Source organism: Caretta caretta, chromosome 11, assembly GCF_965140235.1.
Source record: "Caretta caretta isolate rCarCar2 chromosome 11, rCarCar1.hap1, whole genome shotgun sequence".
Taxonomy (NCBI): Eukaryota; Metazoa; Chordata; order Testudines; family Cheloniidae; genus Caretta; species Caretta caretta.
The window spans coordinates 29,389,607-29,415,716 of record NC_134216.1 but is presented as its reverse complement, the minus strand read 5'-3'; the positions used below and the strand labels follow the sequence as shown (position 1 = coordinate 29,415,716).

The following is a 26,110-nucleotide window of genomic DNA, read 5'->3' as shown; positions in this document are numbered from 1 at the left end:
AGAGTTAGTTAGTGAAACACTTAATATTATAGATTTATGCAATTAGGTAAGAAATTATTTATATTGCTAGTATGTTCAGGTCTCCTTCCATGACTAAAATAATTTCCTGTAACTGAGTTCTTAGGCATATTGGTATCAAGATTCCAAAGCTGTCATATCTAGAATAAGCTATAGAGCAGTTTTGCATTGCTGTAATGAACACTGATTAAGGTTTTGTAGTTGCTACTAAAACGGATATATGATTAAGTTATTTGGGCTTAAATTATTTTGCTGTCAGGTTACGCACATTTTTAAACAAATTATCAAGTAATTAGTGAGAATGTTTTGTGCAGTGTGAGGATGAGGTTATGCACCTACACTACAGGAATGTGTTAGAGGAACAGAAAGGGACAGAACTTAAAAAGACCATTCAGCAGAAGAGGTTGAACAAGTAGTTCTGGATCCTTTCTTTTCCATTCAAAGCTTATGAACATCCATGTCCTACAACTGAGGGAGAGTCTGGAATTTAGAAGATTTTAGACAAACACAGCAAAACTGGGACAGCTCCAAAGGGAACTAAAGAAACTCTTAAGAAGTTTAGAATGGGAATTGAAAAAGAGAGGCTTTATAGTTTCAAGAATAGAGAACAGGGTTAAGGTTCTGTGTCCCTGCCCAGATATTCTGAACACTGTTGCAGCTCCCTCCTTCAGTGCTTGGATAGCAGCCTCCTCAGCGTGCTTGGGGAGCATGAACACTGCCCTACTCCTTCATGACATACAGCATGCTCCCCTGCCTGGCCAACTAGCTTTGCTGGTTGACACTGTCAGATATAGCATTTCCTAGAATATAATTGGGAGACCTTATTGAATTAAGTTTAAGTACTAAATGAATGATTATGTATTATTGTGAACTGGGATTGTATGTAACCTCTCCAGTGGGGAAATGTGACACCTGGTTGACAACTAGACACCTGGTTGTTCAAAGATCTATGCTGAACAATGTGCCAGACAAAAATAGATTTTTGGAACAAAGAGTGTTAAATGGTTTTCCTGGGTTATACCTAAGTGATGGTGAATTCAAATTTCCCACCTCTGGTTATGCAGAAACCCAGCCTTTTGACGCTATGCCCTGAAAAGTAGGACAGTGCCTGCTGACCAGCTGTTACAAGAAGCCAATATCAAAAGACTCAAGCTGTATAAAGAAAAGACTGAACTGTCCATGGTTGTTCTGGATCTGAATCTGAGACAGTTGTGAACTTGTAACCATGGGAAAACACAGTTGTGTGTTCTGAAAGAATGACATCGAGCAGGGCCTGAGGCTGAAGTTGGGGTGACCTCTGGTAAGCTTTTTAACAAGCACATAAATTCTTTTACTGTTTTCTCTGTCATGCTTCCAGGCTAAGAATAGATGTACTTGCTTATAAAGAGCTCTTTGGTACCTGCTGGTGAGTAGAGTTATCCGTAGACTATGGAGAGAAAGCAAAGTGCAGACGCTGGCCTGTGTAGATGGTCTGCTTGCCAGGACTATCACAGTGCTAACTGGAACTGTCAGCACGGAAAATATCCGGGAAGGGGAAGAGATGCAGGTCTCTGCCCGAGAGGCTGTGACTAAGGGGCCATGAGCCTAGGGTGATTTTGAGGTATAAAAGAGTAGGAATACAAGTGCAGTTGCCCTGAACTGAGAGACATCCCTGATGAGGCTAGAGCTATGGTTCTATTACTGTTTAGGGGGAAAGAAGAGAGCAATCCTTGAACTCCTCTTAAGTGTAAGGACTGGATTTTTGCCTGGCCCTTACGCAAGCCTTCTAAAGAAGTGCAGGAGGAAGCTACTTACTCCTTCTACTTCCACTGCACACCTGGGTAAGGGGCCAGCAGAATCTCTCTCTATATGGAACGGTATTGTGTATATTTGGGCAGGAATCTGGAGAACTAGAGGACTATTTCTACGCATCTGTGTAATGTCTATTTATTCTGAAAAAAGAAAAGGAGTACTTGTGGCACCTTAGAGACTAAACCATTTATTTGAGCATAAGCTTTCATGAGCTACAGCTCACTTCATCGGATGCTGAAAGTACTCCTTTTCTTTTTGCGAATACAGACTAACACGGCTGCTACTCTGAAACCTATTTATTCTGAGGTACTGGCTTTTTCACAATTAACTCTGCTTTAGTGTTACATAGTTAGATGCCTTTTCGGGTAAATTTTCAAAGTACCTTACCTGCAGTATTTCAAACCATCTCTCCTTGACATAATCAGAACTCTTTTTAGCATGTCATGTTTCTTTCTACTTTTACCCCAGACTACGTGATCAATAGAAGCAGTAGTACATGTTCTCTCTAACATTGCTGCTAACTTAAAATTCCTTAAAACTCTCCTTTACCTGGAGGTCTACAAAAAAAATTGACAAAAAGGGTTCAGCAGCTGGTAAGCTGCTTATCATTCCGGCCAATAGAACTGGTCATAAATTTGTGTCAGAAAATGCAAAATTTGTCAAACCTGAAATGTTTTGCAGAAACCTATTGGGTTCACAATCATCCAACAAACCACAGGTTTCCTGACAGCTGCCCGGTTTCTCACCACCTTGCCTAGAAGGCAACTGGGGTCCACAGCTCTGGGACAGCCTCACCATGCAGACTGCCCCAGGGCTGGGGACTCCAAGGCTTCTAAGCTCTCGGGCCTACTGGCTCCCCAGGCTGCTCAATGCTTGTGGCAGTCATCTCCATGGCCTGTAGGAGGCAGGCAGCCAGGGGAGCCAGCTAGCTCCGGCATCTGGAAGCCCTGGGGGGCCATAGGAAGGCTGCCTGGGAGCTGTAGAGGGTGGAAGCCTGTGGTAGCTAATTGAAATTGACAATTCTTATCAGTTTCACGGGGATCACCACTAAATAGCAGGGGTGAAAGTGATCACTGATGACCAAGTGAACATTACAAGAATCACGTCCATTTCAATCAGCAGCTGGGTCCCGGGAAGCAGATATACTTTCAAGGACATCATATGTTGGTGTTTCCAAAATGAAACATTTAAGCAATTTCCATTTTTGCAGGAAATTTCCAAAATCTGACAAACTTCAAAATGTTAAAATTTCCCATGAAATGGAAGTCCCAAATTTTGACCAGCTCTACTGACCACTATGGTCTCATTGTACTCCACATCTGTCCCTCTGTCTGTATTCACCTGTAGTCTCTTGTCCTATACTTCGATTACAAGCTCTTTGGGAAAGTTTTTGTTGTTGTTGTGTATGTACAGTGCCTAGCACAATGGGGTCCAAGTCTATGACTGGGGATCTTAATTGCTATCTCAGAACAAATAATAAATAACTTACTTTGGACATTTCTAGGGCATAATGGTTACCAGGAAAATACAGTAGCTGTCAAATGGCATAGAAAATGGGGTTAATGTGGAATTTTCCTCATCCAGGCATATTTCCCCAAAATCTGCCAGAGGCCTCCAAAACATGGAAGTATGTAGCTTGAGCCACTCCCTTACTTATTTTTTTCCCCAGAGCTAGCACCAGACAGGGACTTATTTTTTTTAAAATAACTTCATAACGTTTCTTTGAATTTAGGCATGTTCTCTCAAACTTAGGGCATGATTCTGCTCTCACATGCACCAGTCTAATCCAGAAATAACCTGGAAACAATACATTCATATGGGTATAATACTGATGAAAGTGACAATGGAATCAAGCATTTATTTCTGTATTGGGATAACAGCAACTAGATCAAGAGAGACAAAAGGAAAAAGCTGCAGATTTTAATTGTTCCATTTGTCATCACTCTTATCTTTTTTCCTGACTTAATAGTCATTAGCTAATTTATGTGTTGGGAACTCACTTTGATCTCAGTCAGGGTATCTGTTTATATTTTTTCTCTTCCCATTGGCAGTCTTCCAAGGTGATGGATTGTGTTTGTTTGTTTTGCTTTTGTGTGTTCACAAGGTAGGTGCATTTTCAAACTTTCATTTAACAATACTTTCTAGCAGAACTAATTAATTTAATCTCTGTAGGCTTTCAAATCCATTTTCTTTTTCAAAAGATTATACAGTTTGAGACAGGTAAATGAGAAGAACTGAGTAGTCTGTATTTTTTCTCTGCATATCTTGTATGCTCAAAAATAAACTAATGGGGTAGCTTTTAATCTTACAACTTGAAGCAACTTTCAAAATAAAGGAATTCTGGAGAGGTTGACCCAGCATGACTCAAAAACTAGGAATGAAACAACAATTGATGGTAAAAGACAAACAAAGTGGATATATGACCACCACTGCATAAAACAATTTATCCAAGCGTTAAGTTGTGTGAAGGTTCTCCTGCCAAGTGTTCCCTTCCTAGACAAACAGCCATCTAACCTATAGGATTCATCAACACTTTTCCTCCCGAACATGTATTGAGGTACTGAAAGCATTTTCATGCTACCATGTAACACTACAGCCTTCCCAGCAGAATGGAGCTTGCAATCACTGACTGCTGCTGCCACTACCCACAGTGAATGCTTTCCTCCCCTGGGACCATGCACCCAGGTTTTCACTGTCAAAAGCCAATGTAAACCATGGGGTGGGGGGAGGGGTGTGAACTTAGCCCAGTACAATGATGTAGATGATAAAGACAAAAGCACCCAAAACCAAATCCTCTCTTCTCCCCCACCAGCCCCTCTCCAAAAGTAGTGGTAAACAAATACTTTTTGAGTACTACCTACCACACACACACACACACACACACACTCCCTACAAGGAGTGTGAATATATTTCACAAGAAGGAAAAGTAGTTCCATGAACAGACATTATGTTTATTTGTAAATAATTCTAAGCTATAACAAAAACAGAAATATGCACATAAAGTAATTTTAAGTAAATTTTAGAAACCACTGGTCACTTTCAATTATCAGTGGTATCTATAATTGGGATCTTTATGTTAAAAACTGTAATGCACCTTACTAAATGGCTAATCCCTGTGAGTAAGTGAACTGTACAATCAATTAAGCACCAAATTCCTATAAACGATGCTGTGAAATCCGTTTTCAAGTAAGTAATAAATAAAAATGAATATCAAGTGAGCTAAGGAATAACGTGCCGAAAAACCATCCGCCTCCCCAAGTAGCTGATTAGATATGCAGTCAAAGTGTTCTTTCAAAGATTTCCATCACACACACACACACGCACACAAACAAAATAAAAAAGACCTGGGAAGTATACAGATTGAGAATATAAAGTGTGCACTACTTAAAATCCTCCTTCCTAGTCTTTGAAATCAAATTGGAAGCTCTCCCTTACCTCTTCTATTTATAAATGTCAGAAGCAAGGGGCAGGCTTTCAAGTTGCCATTCAATGTATTTAGCTCGGACATGGAGAAAAACAAAACCCGAAACCCAAACATGTGATTTTTGCATCACAATGAGCAATATTGGAACAGTTGAGTATTTTAACTGGAAATTCCTGTTAATTGGTTGCAAACACCTAAGGAGCTATCTAGATTTGTGATAACCAAGTCAAGGCTAAAAAAAATTCCAGACAAAATACTTAGATCAGCTAGAATTAGAGTTGTAGATATACAATCATTAAGGATGAAAATAAAATCTTTAGAAGAGCTTTGGTAGTTTAAAGGGAAAAAAAGTCAGAATATTGTAGGTTTTTGGGTTTTTTTATTAAAGAAATTGTTGCCAAGTAAAGCAAAATAAATCAAAAATGGAATTTCTTAACCAAGAATTTTTGAGATACTATGTTCCAAAAACAGCTACAAATATCACTTGCAAAAAATGATAGGCCTCTGATTCCTTCACAATGTTTGTCCAATGATCACTAAGAATTCTTAAAGAATGTCCCCTCTGGCTGAGAAGCCTATATCTGAATTTTTTTATAGATTAGTTTTGTTATGGAGAAGTTAAAAGGTCAAGTCAAAATTGGATTTGTAAGAGAGAGTTTCCATAGTTAACATTGTGACTAGCTTTCTATCAACTCAATAGCAATTCTTCTTGCAGTTTTCAGAAACATCAAAGCGAGATGGAACATTCGTTCACCATATGGCTCAGAAAAATTTATTGGTTATTATATATCGTTCTTTCATGAGAAGTTCTGATAAAAAATTAATATTCAGAGGCTGTGTTAAAGCGAATGTTAAGGTCAGCCAACAAAACAGTCAGTTTGACCACAGACTATTAAAGTTTTCAAGCTCTGAAATTTCAGATGATAGTACATATTCATAATACCTTAATATGACCTGGAATATTTTTATTTCAGACAATGCTCAACTGTTGTGGTTTTTAATGAAGGATATAAAGAAAGTAATACACAATACCATCTGAGATTACACTTAGCTGCTTCAAACGAAAGCGTTTCCAGAGCAGAAAAATAAAAGCCTCACCATTTTGTTCTCATGTGAATTTTTGTGATGAGAAACAAATTCACATGAACCTAAAAAGATGAGAAAAATCCACCTCTAGTGGAATATACTGTATATAGAATACTCTTCACAGTCTATTGTCAGAGGCTTATCAATAAAGAGAGATTAAGGGTGATATTTTTAAACTGCTTGAGACAATTCTTAGAAAGAAAATGAAAACCATGATTTTCTATGGTGAATTAGTGTAATTTTCAAAATGTCATACTAGTATGTGTGCCAAATCAGACTTGGAAGAGAGAAAAATTCTGAAGATGACAATTCAGGATAGAAATTCAAAGGATATGTGCTGTTTTCACTTGAAACACTCTTTTGCAGAACATACAAGACACACAGAGGTGAATCCACAAAGGGGATTCAGACTCAGTATTGCAAACACCTAATGTTTAGGTGCCTTGCCACCCACTGGAATCCACAGCCCTGAGTTACCTTAGTTAGACTAAGGTGCCACAAGTACTCCTTTTCTTTTTGCGAATACAGACTAACACGGCTGCTACTCTGAAACCAGCACTGAGTTAGACACCCAGGTTTCCTACCCAAGGCTAGGAGAGTTAGACTTCTAAGAAAGGGATTCACAGGAGCCAGCAAGCTGAACAGGGAGCTAGCAGTAGGAAACCCCCGGAGTCCTCCCCTCCCCCCCAGAAAAGGGAGTTATGCACCTAACCCTGGGCCAGAGGGAGTTGCTTCCCTCTGCTCAAGATTCACAGCTGTGAACTCTCTCCTGGAGATATGCATCTAAGCCGTTAGTCCTGTCTCAAAAGAGGAGATGCCACTGCCCTCCCACCCTACCCCTTATACCTAACAGCCTAGTAGTTAGAGCACTCACCTAGGTTCAACTCCCCACTTTGCCAGATGTGGAGCAGAGACTTGAGGCCCAGCGTTCTACATGCCAGGTGAGTGCCCTGACCACCAGGCTATTTGCTATTTTGGAGTGAGTTTCTCTCAGTCTCTCCTGTTGAAACTGTTTTACTTTGTATAGAGGTACCACAGAGATGGACCAACAGCCTTTCTCTGACAAAAATATTGAACCCTTCAGCAATAGCATATGCCTCACTATTCTACAGCTTAGACCACAACAGGAACAGAGCCTAATGAGGAACTGAACAAATACGATAAATGACCAGGAAAAAAAAAAAAAAAAAACAACAACAACTTGGCCACCCTACATGTTGCCTTCTTTATATTTCCATTTCTCAACAGGCCAAAAGTCAAAGAGCTGATGCTTTTTGCAATAAACTATATCATAAATGAAGAATCAGGTTATTATATGAGAATTAACAGCACATTTTGTACCAGGTTTCTTCTGTTGGCCCACCTGGTTTGCAGGTGTTCAGAATAAATCAGTTCACTGTCGCACACAACTCAGTAACTCTACCCTAGATACAAGGATGGGAGGAATGGCAATTTGGGCAGTAGAAACTTTCCTTTAGGATGCACACACACAAACTTATCACTCTTGTAAACTCAAGTTTTGCCAGCTGCCAAAGCCCCATGGTACAGGGAGCAGTGAGGGAGAAGTGGAGGGTAGACCATTCTGGCCATGGCCTCTTTCATATAGTGTGCTCCCTAAACCAAATCCAGGCTGAGTGGTGGTATAGGAACTGCTACACCAACTCTACCTTCCTAAATAGTCAGCTATGCTGGCTGTACACCAAAAACAAAACAACAACAACAACCACCCACGAACAATGTCATGCAAACCACCACCACTGTAGTGGAGAACCAGGTCCTTGGTTTTCATAAATGGATCTTTTCAGCTCTGAGCAATGAAAAAAATCCACTATCCTAGGACTAATTTCACTATAAAAGCTCATCTGCATGTTCATACGATAACTGCAGCCATCACTGTACAAGATAAATTAAGGTTTGCCAAAATTTACCACACAATCACCAGAAATATTGCCTTGTAGGGGAAAAAATATTGATACAACTTTGTCATAACGGTTACCTAGTGGCTGTCTTTCAAATGACTACAGTTCAAGGAGGTGCATACATGCATGGTTTATGCATGAGATTTACCCTAATAGCAGTGTGTGTGTGTGTGTGTGTGTGGTGGGACATGGAGGCGTTGCTTGTTTTATTTTAAATTTCACTCAGAGCTGGAGAGATTAATGTTTAAACCAAATATATATATGCAGGATAATTTATGCTAAGTGAAGATTCAATTTTAAAAGCATGCACAATTGGAGATTTAGACATCTTGACAATGTGTGTGTATTTAATTGTTTTCATTTCTCTGAAAAAATGTGTTGTAAACTAAAATAATTGAGAGTTAAGTGTAGGTCATGATATTCTAGGAACATGATTTTTCTTAAATGAGAAAATTTAAAATTGATATTTTTATAATTTAATTCAGTTTGCCTCACACTTTTCCTAAATAATCTAGTAATCAATCCTGAAGACACTCACATGAGTAAATCAACTCGGGAGTACTCACATTACTCATGTGTCTGAGCATTTGCAGAATCAGGCACTAAATTATTAGTAATAAGTACCAGCCAATCAGTTTGACTAATGAATATTGTTCTAAGGGAACCCTGAGGGATTAGGGAAAATACAGTAACATAACTGAAATGATCCTGTTCATATGCCAGCTGTTGACACTCTTGCAGAATGATGAGCCTTAAGGTAGATGAACTACTTAGACAAGCTTTCTTGTCCTTCCTTATCTGTTCAGATAGTAGCCTTCATGTGGTGACTGATACCCTATAATTCCCACATCAAAACAAAAGCATATGGAATACATAACACATTTATTTAACACTTAAATGTTTAATTTACTTTTTCAGTTGCTCTTTTAGCAGGTTTCTTAAAAAAGAAAAGCATTCAATATGAATATGCAAATAAGTGTGTGAGATCAGGAATGCACATGGATTTTTAACTACACAGAATCTGATCATTTTAAAAAAGAAAAAAAAAAGACTCCTTGTCAAGGAAGGAAGAGCTAAAGAGTATCCTATCAGAAAGTGTCTGTATAGGGATGGAAGGTCCAGCAAATCTAAGGTAAAAGTGGGATCCACAGTGGGAGTCATTTGAGAGAACAAATTTAGCAATTTATTACATTGATATGTGTGCCATTATCAGAGTATCTAGGTGGCAAAATATAGAATGGATGAGAAGTAGAGAATTAAAAGGGGGAAGATAAAGGTTAGCCAGCACCATATTTCTGTATGTTTTAAGTGACCAAAATAATATTTCTTTCCCTCCCCGCTCCCCCCAAACAAAAACAAATACACAAAACTAATCATCCTAGTCGCACATCCAAAAATGGTTGGACCCTCATACGAATCAAGCACCGCCCAGACTGATCTCTAGCTAGGTCCGTAAGACTGGCTGGCAGTTCAGTCTATGTCTGTCACTGGTGAACCGATCACACCATCAAAGCTTTGGGCAACCATGTGATTGCTGACTGTGTAGTAGCAGTCCTTGGTAACCATGCTTTGTAATAGGTCTTCCATCCTAATATGCCTGTACCAAGTGAACCAGTGTTGATGGTGAATATGGAATAGGTCTTCAATCCTAATATGCCTGTACAAAATGAACCAGTGTTGATGCAGGCACTCACTGGGTTTCACTATGGAAAGCTTCATTGCTGATCTTGTCCTGCCACTTAATACGGAGCAGCTGATGAAGCCAACAAGAAGCAAGAACACCAATCCACCATTCTTCAGCCTTTCTCTGCTCCCATGTTTCACTGTCATACAATAAAGTTGGTATAACCAGGGTTCTGTCGATCCACAGCTTCATCGTAAGCTTTATGCTGTGACATCTCCACAGAGATCACTAAATGGTCTGGAATTTGGCTGCTACTATATGAGCTTCTACAACTTTCAAGCACTCCAGCACTGTCTGCAACACAGCCAAAGTATTTGACATTTGCCATCTGATCTGTATGCCATCTGGTCAGGTTAATACTGAGCTGGTTGTAATCTATTGTCAAAGGCTCCTTCAGGAACTTACTTCTGTCTGATAACCAAACCAAAGTGTACTGGTTCTTGCCCTACCAGATGAGCTATCAACTAGAGTGATTCACAAGATTGATCCAACAAGACAAATGTCATCAAGGTGTTCAAGGTATCAAAGCAAAATGGTGTTCAGCTCAACATCACTGACAGCTGCCTTCTCTAGCCTATCCATCAGCCAATCAATATCAAATATTGAACAAAGACTGTGATAGGATCTACGGGCACAAGGGTCTGAAGATTCAGAGCAGGCTGCACAGCTGGGACAGGAGGCCAGTGAAGAAATTTGGCAACATGTGACCTCTAGAAGAAGAAGGGGGAATGTCCATGTACCAGCAACGCAGATACAGGTAAGTAACCATGTTTTCATATTCTCTCCACAGGTACCATTGCGGGGAGTGGCCCAGATGATACGTCTGGGGGAAGGGAGCAGAAGGAGACTCCACAAGTTGAAAGGCATGAGATGCACTGTCCTAAGGTTGGAGGTTCCACAACCACCACTCCCAAGAGAAGGAGGCGGGTGGAGGTGGTCGGGGACTCTCTCCTCAGGGGGACTGAGTCATCTATCTGCCACCCTGACCGGGAAAACAGAGAAGTCTGCTGCTTACCAGCGGCTAAGATTCCCAATGTGACCGAGAGACTGCCGAGACTCATCAACCCCTCGGACCGTTACCCCTTCCTGCTTTTCCACGTGGGCACCAAAGCTACTGCCAAGAATGACCTTGAGCGGATCACTGCAGACTAGTGGCTCTGGGAAGAAGGATAAAGGAGTATGAGGCGCAAGTGGTGTTCTCATCCATCCTCCCCGTGGAAGGAAAAGGCCAGGGTAGGGATCGTCGAATCGTGGAAGTCAATGAATGGCTATGCAGGTGGTGTCGGAGAGAAGGCTTTGGATTCTTTGACCATGGGATGATGTTCCAAGAAGGAGGAGTGCTAAGCAGAGACGGGCTCCACCTAACAAAGAGAGGGAAGAGCAGGCTCTTCGCGAGCAGGCTGGCTAGCCTAGTGAGGAGGGCTTTAAACTAGGTTCACCGGGGGAAGGAGACCAAAACCCTGAGGTAGGTGGGGAAGCGGGATACCGGGAAGAAGCACGAGCAGGAGCGTGTGAGAGGGGAGGGCTCCTGCCTCATACTGAGAATGAGGGGCAATCAGCGGCTTATCTCAAGTGCCTATATACAGATGCACAAAGCCTGGGAAACAAGCAGGGAGAACTGGAGGTCCTGGCAAAGTCAAGGAATTATGATGTGATTGGAATAACAGAGACTTGGTGGGATAACTCGCATGACTGGAGTATGGTCATGGATGGGTATAAACTGTTCAGGAAGGACAGGGAAGCCAGAAAAGTTGGGGGAGTTGCACTGTATGTAAGGGAGCAGTATGACTGCTCAGAGCTCAAGTATGAAACTGCAGAAAAACCTGAGAGTCTCTGGATTAAGTTTAGAAGTGTGAGCAACAAGGGTGATGTCGTGGTGGGAGTCTGCTATAGTCTGCTATAGGGGGATGAGGTGGACGAGGCTTTCTTCTGACAACTCGCAGAAGCTACTAGATCGCACGCCCTGGTTCTCATGGGTGACTTCAATCATCCTGATATCTGCTGGGAGAGCAATACAGCAGGGCACAGACAATCCAGGAAGTTTTTGGAAAGCGTAGGACAATTTCCTGGTGCCAGTGCTGGAGGAATCAACTAGGGTCAGAGCTCTTCTTGACCTGCTGCTCACGAACCGGGAAGAATTAGTAGGGGAAGCAAAAGTGGATGGGAACCTGGGAGGCAGTGACCATGAAATGGTTGAGTTCAGGATCCTAACACAAGGAAGAAAGGAAAGCAGCAGAATACAGACCCTGGACTTCAGAAAAGCAGACTTTGACTCCCCCAGGGAACTGATGGGCAAGATCCCCTGGTAGAAAAACATGAGGGGGAAAGGAGTCCAGGAGAGCTAGCTGTATTTTAAAGAATCCTTATTGTGGTTACAGGGACAAACCATCCCGATGTGTAGAAAGAACAGTAAATATGGGAGGCGACCAGCTTGGCTTAACAGTGAAATCCTTGCTGATCTTAAACACAAAAAAGAGGCTTACAAGAAGTGGAAGATTGGACAAATGACCAGGGATGAGTATAAAAATATTGCTCAGGCATGTAGGAGTGAAATCAGGAAAGCTAAATCACACCTGGAGTTGCAGCTAGCGAGAGATGTTAAGAGTAACAAGAAGGCTAATGTAGTGCCAATCTTTAAAAAAGGGAAGGAGGAGGATCCTGGGAACTACAGGCCAGTCAGCCTCACCTCAGTCCCCGGAAAAATCATGGAGCAGGTCCTCAAGGAATCAATCCTGAAGCACTTACATGAGAGGAAAGTGATCAGGAACAGTCAGCATGGATTCACCAAGGGAAGGTCATGCCTGACTAATCTAATCGCCTTCTATGATGAGATTACTGGTTCTGTGGATGAAGGGAAAGCAGTGGATGTATTGTTTCTTGACTTTAGCAAAGCTTTTGACACGGTCTCCCACAGTATTCTTGTCAGCAAGTTAAGGAAGTATGGGCTGGATGAATGCACTATAAGGTGGGTAGAAAGTTGGCTAGATTGTCGGGCTCAACGGGTAGTGATCAATGACTCCATGTCTAGTTGGCAGCCAGTGTCAAGTGGAGTGCCCCAGGGGTCGGTCCTAGGGCTGGTTTTGTTCAATATCTTCATAAATGATCTGGAGAATGGTGTAGATTGCACTCTCAGCAAATTTGCGGATGATACTAAACTGGGAGGAGTGGTAGATATGCTGGAGGACAGGGATAGGATACAGAGGGACCTAGACAAATTGGAGGATTGGGCCAAAAGAAATCTGATGAGGTTCAATAAGGATAAGTGCAGGATCCTGCACTTAGGACGGAAGAACCCAATGCACAGCTACAGACTAGGGATCGAATGGCTAGGCAGCAGTTCTGCAGAAAAGGACCTAGGGGTGACAGTGGACGAGAAGCTGGATATGAGTCAGCAGTGTGCCCTTGTTGCCAAGAAGGCCAATGGCATTTTGGGATGTATAAGTAGGGGCATAGCGAGCAGATCGAGGGACGTGATCGTTCCCCTCTATTCGACATTGGTGAGGCCTCATCTGGAGTACTGTGTCCAGTTTTGGGCCCCACACTACAAGAAGGATGTGGATAAATTGGAGAGAGTCCAGCGAAGGGCAACAAAAATTATTAGGGGTCTGGAACACATGAGTTATGAGGAGAGGCTGAGGGAACTGGGATTGTTTAGTCTGCGGAAGAGAAGAATGAGGGGGGATTTGATAGCTGCTTTTAACTACCTGAAAGGTGGCTCCAAAGAGGATGGATCTAGACTATTATCAGTGATAGCAGATTACAGGACAAGGAGTAATGCTCTCCAGTTGCAGTGGGGGAGATTTAGGTTGGATATTAGGAAAAAAATTTTCATTAGGAGGGTGGTGAAACACTGGAATGCGTTACCTAGGGAGGTGGTGGAATCCCCTTCCTTAGGAGTTTTTAAGGTCAGGCTTGACAAAGCCCTGGCTGGGATGATTTAGTTGGGGATTGGTCCTGCTCTGGGCAGGGGTTGGACTAGATGACCTCCAGAGATCCCTTCCAACTCTGATATTCTATGATTCTATGAGGATGTAGCCTCAAATTCCCATGGAAACAGGAAACCATGCTATATATCTACCATTATCTCAAAACACAGCTTTCTATTTCATTATAGAACTCTATTAATAATGTTATCTTCCCAGGGATGCAGTCATGTCATCAAATCCTACAGGATCACCTGATGCACTGAATCAAAGTCTGATTATAGTTTATTAATAAAGTGCTGCACATGGTTTATTGAATTCAAGCATCTTCTCAAAAAGCTGTCTCGTGGTAAAGATTTAGTCAATAGGGAAATTACCAAGTTTCGTGCCTTTGCCACAGAGTTCAGAACTGATTCAAGACATTAACTCTTTCCCTGGGACCGACAACAGCATAAAACCATTATAGTGACTATTACATCCAGCCTTATTGTGTTTTTCTAACAAGAGGCAGAACACCACCCTTCTTCCAGTGAAAAATTATATTAGTGAGCCAGATGGTCTGGAAGAACCTGCGCAGTCGTGGAACAATACTCTCACCTGTCTTCAGTAACTTAGGTTTGAGGTTACAAAGCCCTGGGGCCTTCCCAGATTTTAAATTTACAGACCGCAATCTACAAGTATCCTTAAATGGATACCGACATCTGTAGAACTTGATTTGTTCCAAACGTCAATCCTTCATGCATGTAATTTCAATTGAAAACCTCCTTAGAAGGACTGAGCCTTTTTAAAAAAAAATAAAAGGAGGACTTGTGGCACCTTAGAGACTAACAAATTTATTTGAGCATAAGCTTTCGTGAGCTACAGCTCACTTCATCGGATGCATTCGCTTATGCTCAAATAAATTTGTTAGTCGCTAAGGTGCCACAAGTACTCCTTTTCTTTTTGCTAATACAGATTAACACAGCTGCTACTCTGAAGCCTTTTTAAAAATAGTATCTTTTTTATATATATCCAAAAAATGAAGTTAAGAAATTAGGGGACTGATTTTCCACTCCATTACATTAGCTTTATGCTTCAAGGCCCTTCATTTTTGGTTTTTATTTTGTTTAAAATTTCCCAGGAATTTATAGGTGGTGTTTATTATAAAAAAAATTAAAATGGGAAAAAAATCAGTGCTTCAGTTTTCTGGGTAAATATCAGGAACAAGAAGAGAGAAATAAAGCAACAAATAGAGAAGAGTGGCCTCAGAAGTGGAAGAGGTAGAGGAGGGAAGGGCATAGTCTCCTCATGCTGCCTTCTCTACTCTTCCACTTCCAGGCCTGTTCCAGAAGGAGAGATGGCAACTCTGTTACTTAGGATTCCCAAGTTACTAAGCTGCCATCTCTCCTTCTGGAACAGGGAGCTGGGTTCAGGGAGCTCCAGCAGTTCTAATTTTAGGACTCAAGCATCGAGGTACATATCTACGCATACGTGCATACATCTTCCATGACACTGTCTTACTTTAACTTTTAATTAATTACTTTTAATTAATAAAAAAATAATCTAACATCACACACACCTGCCTAACATCATGTGTTAGATTTTCTTAATCCAATTTTTCATGTAGTTGAGTGATTGAATAAAAGGTTTTGTCAAACCTGGCAATGTTTCAGGAAAAATTGGTAAAAACTGAAAATGAAAGGCCTTGCTTATGCTGCAGTAACTCCATTATTTCCTGGACATATGGACATACACATGTTGGGGGGACAAGAGGAAATTCTTATTCCTATCCTCTCATATATACACCATTGCCATAGTTGGCCAGGTACCAAATGGAGTTTTTTCTACCTTTAAGTGAAGCATTACATTCAGCAATGAATGGGGAATTTTATTTGGCACAACAACTTAGCACAACATACACTGCAGACACTGACAATTATTATATAAATCACATGTTCATGCATACATACACGCAGAGCACAATGGATGGCACACTTGTCCTTTGACTCTGTTAAAAATAGGCCTCTTGAACTGAAGGAGAGTTGCGGTACTGACACGCGTAGACCTCAAAGCCGCTACATGGATTTACAACTTGAGGGCAATACACCCATTGACACCCAAAAAGCCAGCACGTTACAGAAAATTCCTCAAGGCAATTTTGCAATGATGGGAAATCTGAGCCAAGTTTTTTGTAACATAAAATCTCAGTAATCAAAGCAGTTAGGACTTTACAAAGACCTTATGATGTAAGCCAGCATGCGGTCTCAGGATAGTTTACTTTTCCACCATTAGTGCTTCAGTGCTAGGAGCTATCTATATGCATAATTACTATGAATTTTCAGATAGTAAATACAAACACTTTCATAACATATTCAGAAGTACCCCTTGGGAAAAAAAGTAACTATGATCCCAGTGATGTGACACACACACTAGATAACTATGTCATATGCCATGATATGAAGTGATTGATGCAACCTGACATTGTACAGTGCTTCATAAACTACACTGTGTGGAACACTAACATTTTTTAATACATAAAAGTTTGTAGAAGACTCCAGAGATGGTATTGGAGAACAAGTGTTGTCACGGACTTCTCAGGACATCTTTCTAGCCTTTGGAAATAGTTCTTACTACCTTTTTTTTTTTTTTTTAAAGTAAGGTTCTGATTATGCATACATATGTTAAATCTTTACCCAAATATGTTTCAAGCAGAATTATTAGAGATACTGTTTTTCCCCTCAGGTACTATAGCTGGTAACTGAGTGCTGTATAAATTGCTCAGTGCATGCCACAGTTGTCCGCTGATAGCAATTTAAAAAAAATACAAATAAAAGGCAGCTTTAGAAAATGTGATTGAGGTCTAATTCTCCTCAGTACACCCCCTACACACACACACACACACCCCTACTGCCATTGACAAAAATTTTGTAAGTAAAGGGAATATAGAAGATAAATCATTATGTTTTCAAACAGCTTCTTCAACCAACCACTGAAAATAATCAAGTATTAAACAATCTAATATTGAGCCCTATCATGCCCTGAAATCAATTAGGAATTCCGGGCAAATATCTACTGGTAAAATGTGGCCCATAGTATGATTTTTGAGCCATATGTGTTGAAAAGTACACAGCGCATTGCAAACTCACCCTTCTAATCTTACATCTGGCAAACTTCTGTTAAATGCAATCAAGTCACTGGCCATAAGGTTAAACTGGTTGATTTTAAACAGCTCTTTCATTTTCTCCTGTTCATCTTTGGGAATGAGCACAGCCTTTCCCATCTCTCCAGGTCCTTCTTGGTTTCTTGAAATAACAGCTGTAACACAAGATAACAAAATACCCACTTTTAATATTTGTGTGTTGATTTCATTCTGCACTAATAGGAGACTTATGTCATCTATCAACATGGGGTAATTTAGAGAAAAATAAAATGTCTGCACTCCAGCCTGAGATTTCACCCATATCTGGACCTGAACTTAAATTCTAAACTTTTTTTTTTTTTTAAGAAAAAGTTTAGAATTTTCAAATACATTTTTCCACCCACTTCTAGTTTCTGCAGTGACCACATATAACAGCAATGAATTGTTATTCTCATTATATCTATACATATGATTGTGTCACAGTATCATATTCCCAGTGAAATTTTGCAGACACAAGAGATGTCCATGAGATTTATATAAGCATCCAAATTATCTGATGCTTATGAAAATTGAATCCAAACTCCTAACCTTTTAAAATTCACCCTTGACTGCTACGCACATGCTACTAAATATTCTAGCCCTAAAGAAACTAATCCCAGAGCGAGAAGATTGTAAACAAACATTATCCCAATGTGAATTATGCTACAATATTGGTACAGTCTTAGAATATATATTTTATATATCTTTTATATACTTGATGAGAGGTATTTGTACATACAGCACATTTTAACCTGTGTCTTATTAGTTTTCTAAGTTTCTCAGTATCAAAATAAAAAGTATATTGAACTTGAGATATAATTACATCATCATATTGTACAAGACAAAAGAGTGGCAAGGAACATTCTCCTGAAAAACAATGTAATAAGTACAATCAATTTCACTATGTACCTTCAATGTGTATTTAAATAAAAAATAAATCTTCAAGAAAACTAAGTTTTTATATTACTAATTATTTGCATGTTAAATCAATCCATAAAACAAGAGCATTCTTTTAAAAACAATCAGCATAATAAAATTGCTAGTTCTTCAGTGTCAAGATTTATCTGATGACGACGACGTGAATAATCAAATGAAAACATTGCCACTGTGGCCCTGATCCTACAATCAAACCTGCATAGGCATTTGACTGCAGGATTGGATTAAAAGAAAAGGAGTCCTAGTGGCACCTTAGAGACTAAGCAATTTATTTGAGCATAAGCTTTCGTGAGCTACAGCTCACTTCATCGGATGCATTCAGTGGAAAATACAGTGAGGAGATTTATATACACACAGAACATGAAAAAATGGGTGTTATCATACACACTGTAAGGAGACTGATCACTTAAGATGAGCTATTACCAGCAGGAGGGCGGGGGTGGGGGAGAAAACCTTTTGTAGTGATAATCAAGGTGGGCCATTTAGTTTGTTTTGAAGATTTGGTGAAGGAAGTTCTTAAAAGTTAATCAGAAAATACCGAGGGATATTAGTGTGACATAATTTGCCCAGACATTGTCACACAACCGCAGAACCCATTTCCTAGAATAAAAGAAACAACAAAATATTTTTAACAGAAGCTTCAGTTACTGTTTAAAGTCTGAAACCAAGCCATACCTTTATTCAGGTTTCCTAAACCTAAGATTGACCTCACCTTTAAGCGGAGGTGGGGTGCACAGGGAGTACAGTTGTCCAGCTTGCTGGGGGATGGAGGGAAAAACAAACAAGAAGCCACTTTGATCAACAACCCCAAAAAAGCTGGATCTCAGGAAACTGTACCAAAAGCAAGGGAAGAGGAACTCTCCTCTGAAGCACTGATGTCACCTCTGGCAGGAGCAGGAGCCAGGTCTTACTCGCCTGGGTGAAATCCTAGCCCTAGTGAAGTCAATAGCACGACTCCCAAGAGACTCTCATGGGATCAGGATTTCACCCCAGGCATGTCTCCATAGCATTCCTATGAAATAGACTGCTTAATGGGATATCCTAAAGGATGTCCCACTTATTGAATCCAAATTGGGCAGCTTGATCTATTAGCTTGTCCACTGACAGCATTAACCTGAAAATTATCTGTGAGAACCCCACTCCCATGTGAAATATTTAAACCATAATAATAGAAAAAAGTACTCTTTCTTAACTGTATTAATTGTGTGACAGAACAGTCCTACAAACCGTTACAAAACCAATCAACCATAGTGAACTCAATAAAGCTTTTTGAAGGAGAATTGTACTAACCAATTAGCTTCTGATCCTGAAAAAAATCTAACACACGCAACAACCCAGTTTTCTACATTAAATTGCAGAAATGTATCATACAATATTGGTCCTCAGTTTCCTGTTCAATTCCATCCATACTTGGCTTGAAAAAAAAATATGAAGGTAATAAAAATGGAACTAGGAAGCATCAACACAGCAGTGTCTGCTAACAACTACATGTAGGTAAATGAGCATAAAAAACAGCATTTATATCATGCCATTTAAAATCTGACACAAATCAATAAAAACAAAATCTTCAAAAATCCCTCCACCTTACCTCATTCCCTGATACAGAGAGAAGTCTACCAAGAGAGAAATGGAATACATGAGAGTGTGATCTGCTATAAAAATATCATCAGAATGAGTTTGGGATGGTTGCATTACCCATGACTGGCAAAGCCACAAATGAGTTATGCAAGTCATCACAAACTAGTGTAGATAAATGCTTGTTATAACATACATTCAGTATATGTCACATGTTATGGGGGTAGAGCCCACAGTTGCAGGAATGGTTAAGGGAGTTTAAATCTTTTTATAGGCACTACAGAAATAATTTACAAGTCCATACAATTTAGTAACAATATCCTTACTATAGGATGTTTACCCATTCCCATTTTGCATAGGACTGTGCCCCATATGGAAAAAAGTCTCATAGAATTTAATTGGGGTCTTTAGAAATATTGTGTGCCCGTACATACAACCAAACTATCTTCATGCTTAGCTTGCCATTTAAGTTCATGAATCATGACTTCCTCCTCAGCAGGCTGGGCAGTATCTGCAGTATTCCAATCTCCACATGGAACTCCCAATATTTTTCTGAGACTACAGTGGCTTACTTTTCAGAGCTGGGAACCTTTTATTTCTCTGTTTGTGTTTTCAGTTCCTTAGCATGGGAACGAACTGGCTTGGTTTTGAAAAAAAAAAAATACAGAGCATAAATGCCCCGAGGGGGGCTGTTACTTATCAGAGCCTCTGTAGCCAATTATTCATTAAAATTGCTTATTCTTGCAACAAAGAAAACGAACACCTGTAAAAGAATTCCAAACCATCATTGTTCCACAGGAGATGAAGGACTTCAGAGAAGATTGGAGAACTATGGGTTCACTAAACAAATTAGACATTAGTCCTTATTAGGTGAATTTAATAGAAATGAGCTTAGACATTTGACTTTTTTATATATATTATGGACTACAGATAGTGTAACATAGCGTATGACCACACCACAGAAATCTTGTCTCCCCAGTTCTAGTTTACACCTTAACTGAACAAAGAATATAGTACAACTCATTTAAAAGAATCCATCTATTATGCCCATTTTGATCAATATCAGCTGTGACAAAGTTCCTTCTCTACCTTGGTGGGTCTTGCACTTATTGGCAGATTTGCTCACCTTGGAGCTTCACGGCAGCCCTCAGTTTGGCCGTTTTCGTGAACCCACAGTCCAGATCCTGTGTCTGACACAGTCCTGTGTCTGACGAGGAGTTGGGAGGTTTGGGGGGAACCCGGGCCCGCCCTCTACTCTGGGTTCCAGCCCAGGGCCCTGTGGAATGCAGCTGTCTAGAGTGCCTTCTGGAACAGCTATGTGACAGCTACAACTCCCTGGGCTACTTCCCCATGGCCTCCTCCCAACACCTTCTTTATCCTCACCATAGGACCTTCCTCCTGGTGTCTGATAATGCTTGTACTCCTCGGTCCTCCAACAGTCCACGTTCTCACTCTCAGCTCCTAGTGCTTCTTGCTCCCTGCTCCTCACATGCGCACCACAAACTGAAGTGAGCTCCTTTTTAAACCCAGCTGCCCTGATTAGCCTGCCTTAATTGATTCTAGCAGCTTCTTGATTGGCTGCAGGTGTCCTAATCAGCCTGTCTTAATTGTCTCCAGAAGGTTCCTGATTGTTCTGGAACCTTCCCTGTTAAGGAGACGGAATCGTTCTTCACTCGCTCCTGAGCTATCTGCTTTCCTTTCTTTCCTAAAGCCCCCCGGCCCGGATTTTTCACACTTTTCCTTTTGCTTAGTTTCCCCCCCCGCGTTTGGGCCGGACGCTTTGTTTTTTTGGTTTCGTTTTTTCCCGTTTTTTTGAGCTGCGTCAGTGTGCTGGCCGGTCGCCAGCACCCCCCCCTCCGATGCCTGCTTTTGGACTTTGCTCTTTGCTAATTTGAAACCCCCGGAGGAGGGGGGGAGGACTGCCGACCTGTTGTCCGGAGAGGGGAGTGGACCCCCCCAGACCCAGCTGTTTTGTTTTTTGCCTGGACTTTTTCCGAGAGCCTTGGGACAGAGCCAACAGCTGTAGCAGACGCCAGAGGCCGGAGAATTTCTCCCGGGCAGCTATGAATCATCGTGGAGAGAGGCCGTAAGACTGAGGGATTTCTTTTGAATTTCTACCCTCCGGGGGGGGAGTTGACTGCATTTCAGCTGCGTCTGCGGCGGCACAGGGGTGTAGCAGGGAGCTACCCCCAGATCCATCGGTGCCCCCAACCCCCCCACCACTACTACGACTATCACGGCCCCCGCTGCTTCGTCCCTGCTGGCAATCTGCCATCTGCCTTCGGATCCAGCTGTTTGCTTTGGACTTTGCCTTTTGGACCGGCATAATAACCGACCAAGCGAGACTCTTTGGACACTTGTGGTGGGTTGTCCTCCCTCCACCCCCCCCCCCGGACTGTTTACCCCATAGCCTACCCCTACTGCCGGACCCCGATTTTTGCCCCCCCTCCCCCTCCCAGTGTTTCCCTGTCACTCCCTGCTTACAATGGCAGAGAAGGAGGGACGCAAGGCCCCTCCACCGAAATTGGTTGCCCCTTCCTTATCTACCCTCCTGCCCACCCCTCAAGATTTCCCCACCGCCTCCATTGTTAGAACCCCTGCCACCGCCCCCGCTGGGGCATCGGCAGTAGGAGGCACCGGGGCGCTTACTACTGCTGCTCTGGTTTCTGCCCCATTAGATTCTAGGAACCCCCCCCCGGTTAGACGGAAAAATCGAAGCGGGCCAAAAGGGAAGGGCCCCGCTAATGCCGCTGGACCCTCCGTGGCAGAGGCCGCCCCCACCACAGTGGCCTCGTCATCGATCGCGGCACCCCTCCCAGCTGTTCCCTCCACCAGCTCTGCGATTATCCCTCCCCCGGCCCCCAGGACGTATGCCCGGGTGGCGACAGGCCCCCCCTCACCTGCCGCCTCCTCATCTCGCCCACCCACTGCCTCCGCTGCCATCACTAGCAATCGGGGCCCTTTTCCCGCCCTGACCAGGAAGCACGGTGTCCGTTGCCTCCTAGTGCCCGCCTCGCCCCACGTGGAGGCATACGTGCAGGCGTTGGCGAAAGTGGTAGGACCCATGGCCATTGTGGCGGCCTCCAAGATGTATGGGAAGGTCGTTTTTTTTCTGGCCTCGGAGACTGCCGCCCAGGAGGCGGTGGAGAAGGGCCTAGTGGTGGGGGGGGTGTTTCTCCCCCTAGAACCGCTAGAAGATTTGGGCGTTCGCTTCGTCCTCACCTCCGTTCCTCCCTTTTTGCCTAATGTTGCCCTGTTACCTGCTCTTTCCGCCCTGGGGAAGCTTGTCTCTGTTATTAGCCCTCTCCCGTTAGGCTGTAGGGACCCCGCCCTCCGTCACGTCCTTTCGTTCCGCCGGCAAGTGCAGATTTCACTGCCGGCGGGGGTGCGTGACGGAGAGGCGCTCGAGGGGTCCTTCCAAGTTCCCTACCAGGGAGCCCGCTATAGGGTCTTTTATTCCACCGGAGAGGCCCGGTGCTATCTCTGCCGCTCGGCAGGGCATGTCCGCAGGGACTGCCCTTTGGCCCGGGGGAGAGGGGCACCTGAGACCCCCGAGACCCGGCGGGATATCGGCCCTGTTGTTGCCGACACCCCCGGCCACCCGGCACCCGACACCACCCCCCCTCCCACCCGATCCACCGCTGCCCCCGTCCGGGCCCAAGAGGCGCCCCTCCAACAACGCCCGGGCGACCACGGGAGTCCCACTCTTGCCGTAACCACCTCGGCAGAGTCCATGGAGGGGGGTGTGGCAAAGCTTTTGCCGGGTGCAGGAGAGGGCTCGCCCCACGGAGAACCCCCCGCCCCTAATGCTGCCTTACCGCTACCCCCCCAAACCCCTGAACCTCTGCCTCCGCGCCCCGCTCCGTCCCCTGCTACTCAACCCCCGGACGACGCCATGGAGGGCTGGACTGTAGTCCAGGGGAAGCGAGGCAAGCGGAGGGCTCGAGCTCCGCTGCATTCATCTGACGCGGAAGCCCCCCGGAAGACCAGGAAGGGAGGTACCGACCTTGAGCCTCCCGCCTCGGCCACGAGTGAGATCCATTCGCTGGTGTCGGGAGGTGAAGATAGACCAGCATTGGAGGGTGGAATCCCCCCTCCGCGGGGGACCCTCCCCTCCGAAGCCCCGGGGGAAGCCCCTTCTAACCGGATACCACCTGAACTCCCAACGAACCCCGACGTGACCGTCGAGGCGGGCCCTAGCGGAGAGGCCCCTGGGGTGGTGGGAGTTGGCCTCTCCTCTGTGTACGCAGAGATTGAAGCCCTTGATTTGACCCCGGTCACCCAGGGAGGGGATGATTTCCTGCCGGCCGGCCTCGATTTGGGCAATCTCACCCCAGGCCCCCTCTCCCCATGTTCTCTCCCCCTGACCGCCTTTCCGGGTGAGCACCCCACGGAAAGTGGTTTACCACCTGAGGCCATGGCTGCCACGACCACCCCGGAGCCAGTACCTAGCATTCCTCGGAGCCCCCTCCCTTGCCCCTTAACCCCCGACCCTGCTCGGGAGGCACCTTCTTTTTGTTGCTCGCCTCCTGAAGCCCAGGGCCTTACCTCTGCCCCTGCCCCCACCCCTATTCCGGTTCCGTTTCCCTCCTCCTGCAAGGCTACCGCCGCCCCTGGGGTTATTTCTTTTCCGCCTTTTGCAGATTCCCCCCAGGGAGCAGTCTTTACGTTTTCTAGTTGCGACTCCCCAGGAGTTGCACCTTTCCCCCTGCCATCCCCGTCCACCCCAAGGCATGAGATGGAGTTAATAACCCCAGCCTGTCAGACACCCCGTCGGCGGTCCGCACCCTGCCTACCCGCCTTAGCGGACCACGAGGCTGTATCAAAAGCCCCACCAGGGACTGCTCTGGGAATTGTAACCCTACCCCCCCATGAGCTGCAGCACGCACTACGGGAGTTCTTAAAACAATGCCGTGGTGCCCGCGATAGGGCACAGCTGGCTCTCCAGCAATGGGGGGACTTTGATCGACTCCTCCGGGCCGCGAGAGCCCTTATGAGGGAGGGTAGACGGCAAGGGAAGGGCGGTGCCGCGGCCTACGAGCGGGCCCGCAGCTTCCGGAAAGATTTACTTACTCACGGGATGGGACACGGGTTGCTACGCGACCCGCCGGGGGCCTTGAGTACCCCCACCAATGAGAACTCCCCATTCCCCCAGCCCTCCGCATGACACCTCTCACTATTGTAACCCTGAACACCAGGGGCTGTAGGATGGCTCTCCGCAGGTCCCAGGTGCTCTCCTACCTTCGGGAGGGGGGGTACTCTGTGGTTTTCCTGCAGGAGACCCACACGGACCCAACCGCCGAGGACAGGTGGCGGCTGGAGTGGGGGGACGGGGTATACTTCAGCCACTGCACGGCTTGGCAAGCTGGAGTGGCGACCCTGTTCTCCCCCACCCTGCGGCCCGAGGTGCTAGGAGTCACTGAGGCCGTGCCGGGCCACTTGTTGCACCTCCGAGTTCGTCTGGAGGGGCTCGTGGTCAATCTTGCTAATATCTATGCCCCGCAAGTGAGTTCACAGCGGCCACAATTCTACCAGCAGGTGTCCGAATTTCTCGACACCCTAGATTCACACGAGTGCCTGATCCTGGGAGGGGACTTTAACACCACCCTCGAGGAACGGGACCGCTCGGGGGCCGAGCCGAGCCCGGCCGCCGCGACCATTCTCTGAGACATAGTCGACTATCACTCCCTAGTGGACGTCTGGCGTGACCATCACCCAGATGATACTTCCACCTTTACCTTTGTTCGGGTGGAGGCCCGTCGGTCACACCGCTCTCGGTTAGACCGTATTTACCTATCCCGTCTCCATCTCTCACAGGCCCACTCCTCCACCATTCGGCCGGCCCCTTTTTCCGACCATCATTTAGTTGCCGTCACGGTCTCCCTCCGTGCAGAGGGACCGGGGCCGGCTTACTGGCATTTTAACAACAGCCTGTTGGAGGACGAGAGCTTTGTGATGTCCTTCCGGGAGTTTTGGCTGGCCTGGCGGGAGCAGTGGCGTGCCTTTCCTTCGGTGCGGCGCTGGTGGGATTTAGGGAAGGTACGCGCCAAGCTCTTCTGCCGCAACTACACTCGGGGCACCAGCCGACGGAGAAATGCGGCGATAGAGCAGTTGGAACGGGAGGTCTTAGAGCTGGAGAGGCGCCTGGCCGCCAGCCCCGGGGACCCGTCCCTCTGCGGAGCGTGCCGGGAGAAGCGGGAGGAACTTCGAGCCCTCGAGGACCACCGGGCCCGAGGTGCCTTTGTCCGGTCCCGCATCCGCCTCCTTCGGGAGATGGATCGCGGCTCCCGCTTCTTCTACGCCCTGGAGAAAACGAGGGGGGCCAAAAAACACGTCACCTGCCTTCTAGCGGAAGACGGCACCCCCCTCACGGATCCGGAGGAGATGTGTGGGAGGGCCCGTGACTTCTACGCAAACCTTTTCTCCCCGGATCCGACCGATCCTGGCGCTTGCGGGGTGCTCTGGGAGGAACTCCCCACGGTCAACGTGGGCGACCGAGACCGACTAGAGCTGCCTCTCACCCTGGCCGAGTTCTCGGAAGCCCTCCGTCGCATGCCCACCAATAAATCTCCGGGCATGGACGGGCTGACCGTGGAG

At 44.7% G+C, this 26,110-nt stretch overlaps 1 protein-coding gene across 6 annotated transcripts in view; it reads right to left on the bottom strand.

Moving 5' to 3' along the window:
* GALNT13 (polypeptide N-acetylgalactosaminyltransferase 13) overlaps positions 1–26,110 on the bottom strand; it is a 360,457-nt gene that overhangs the window by 208,207 nt on the left and 126,140 nt on the right. For all 6 annotated transcript variants that reach the window (XM_048869442.2, XM_075117832.1, XM_048869440.2 and 3 more), the window contains one exon: positions 16,971–17,139. In XM_048869442.2, the coding sequence (XP_048725399.1) occupies positions 16,971–17,139 (169 nt within the window). The remainder of the gene's footprint in view (positions 1–16,970; positions 17,140–26,110) is intronic.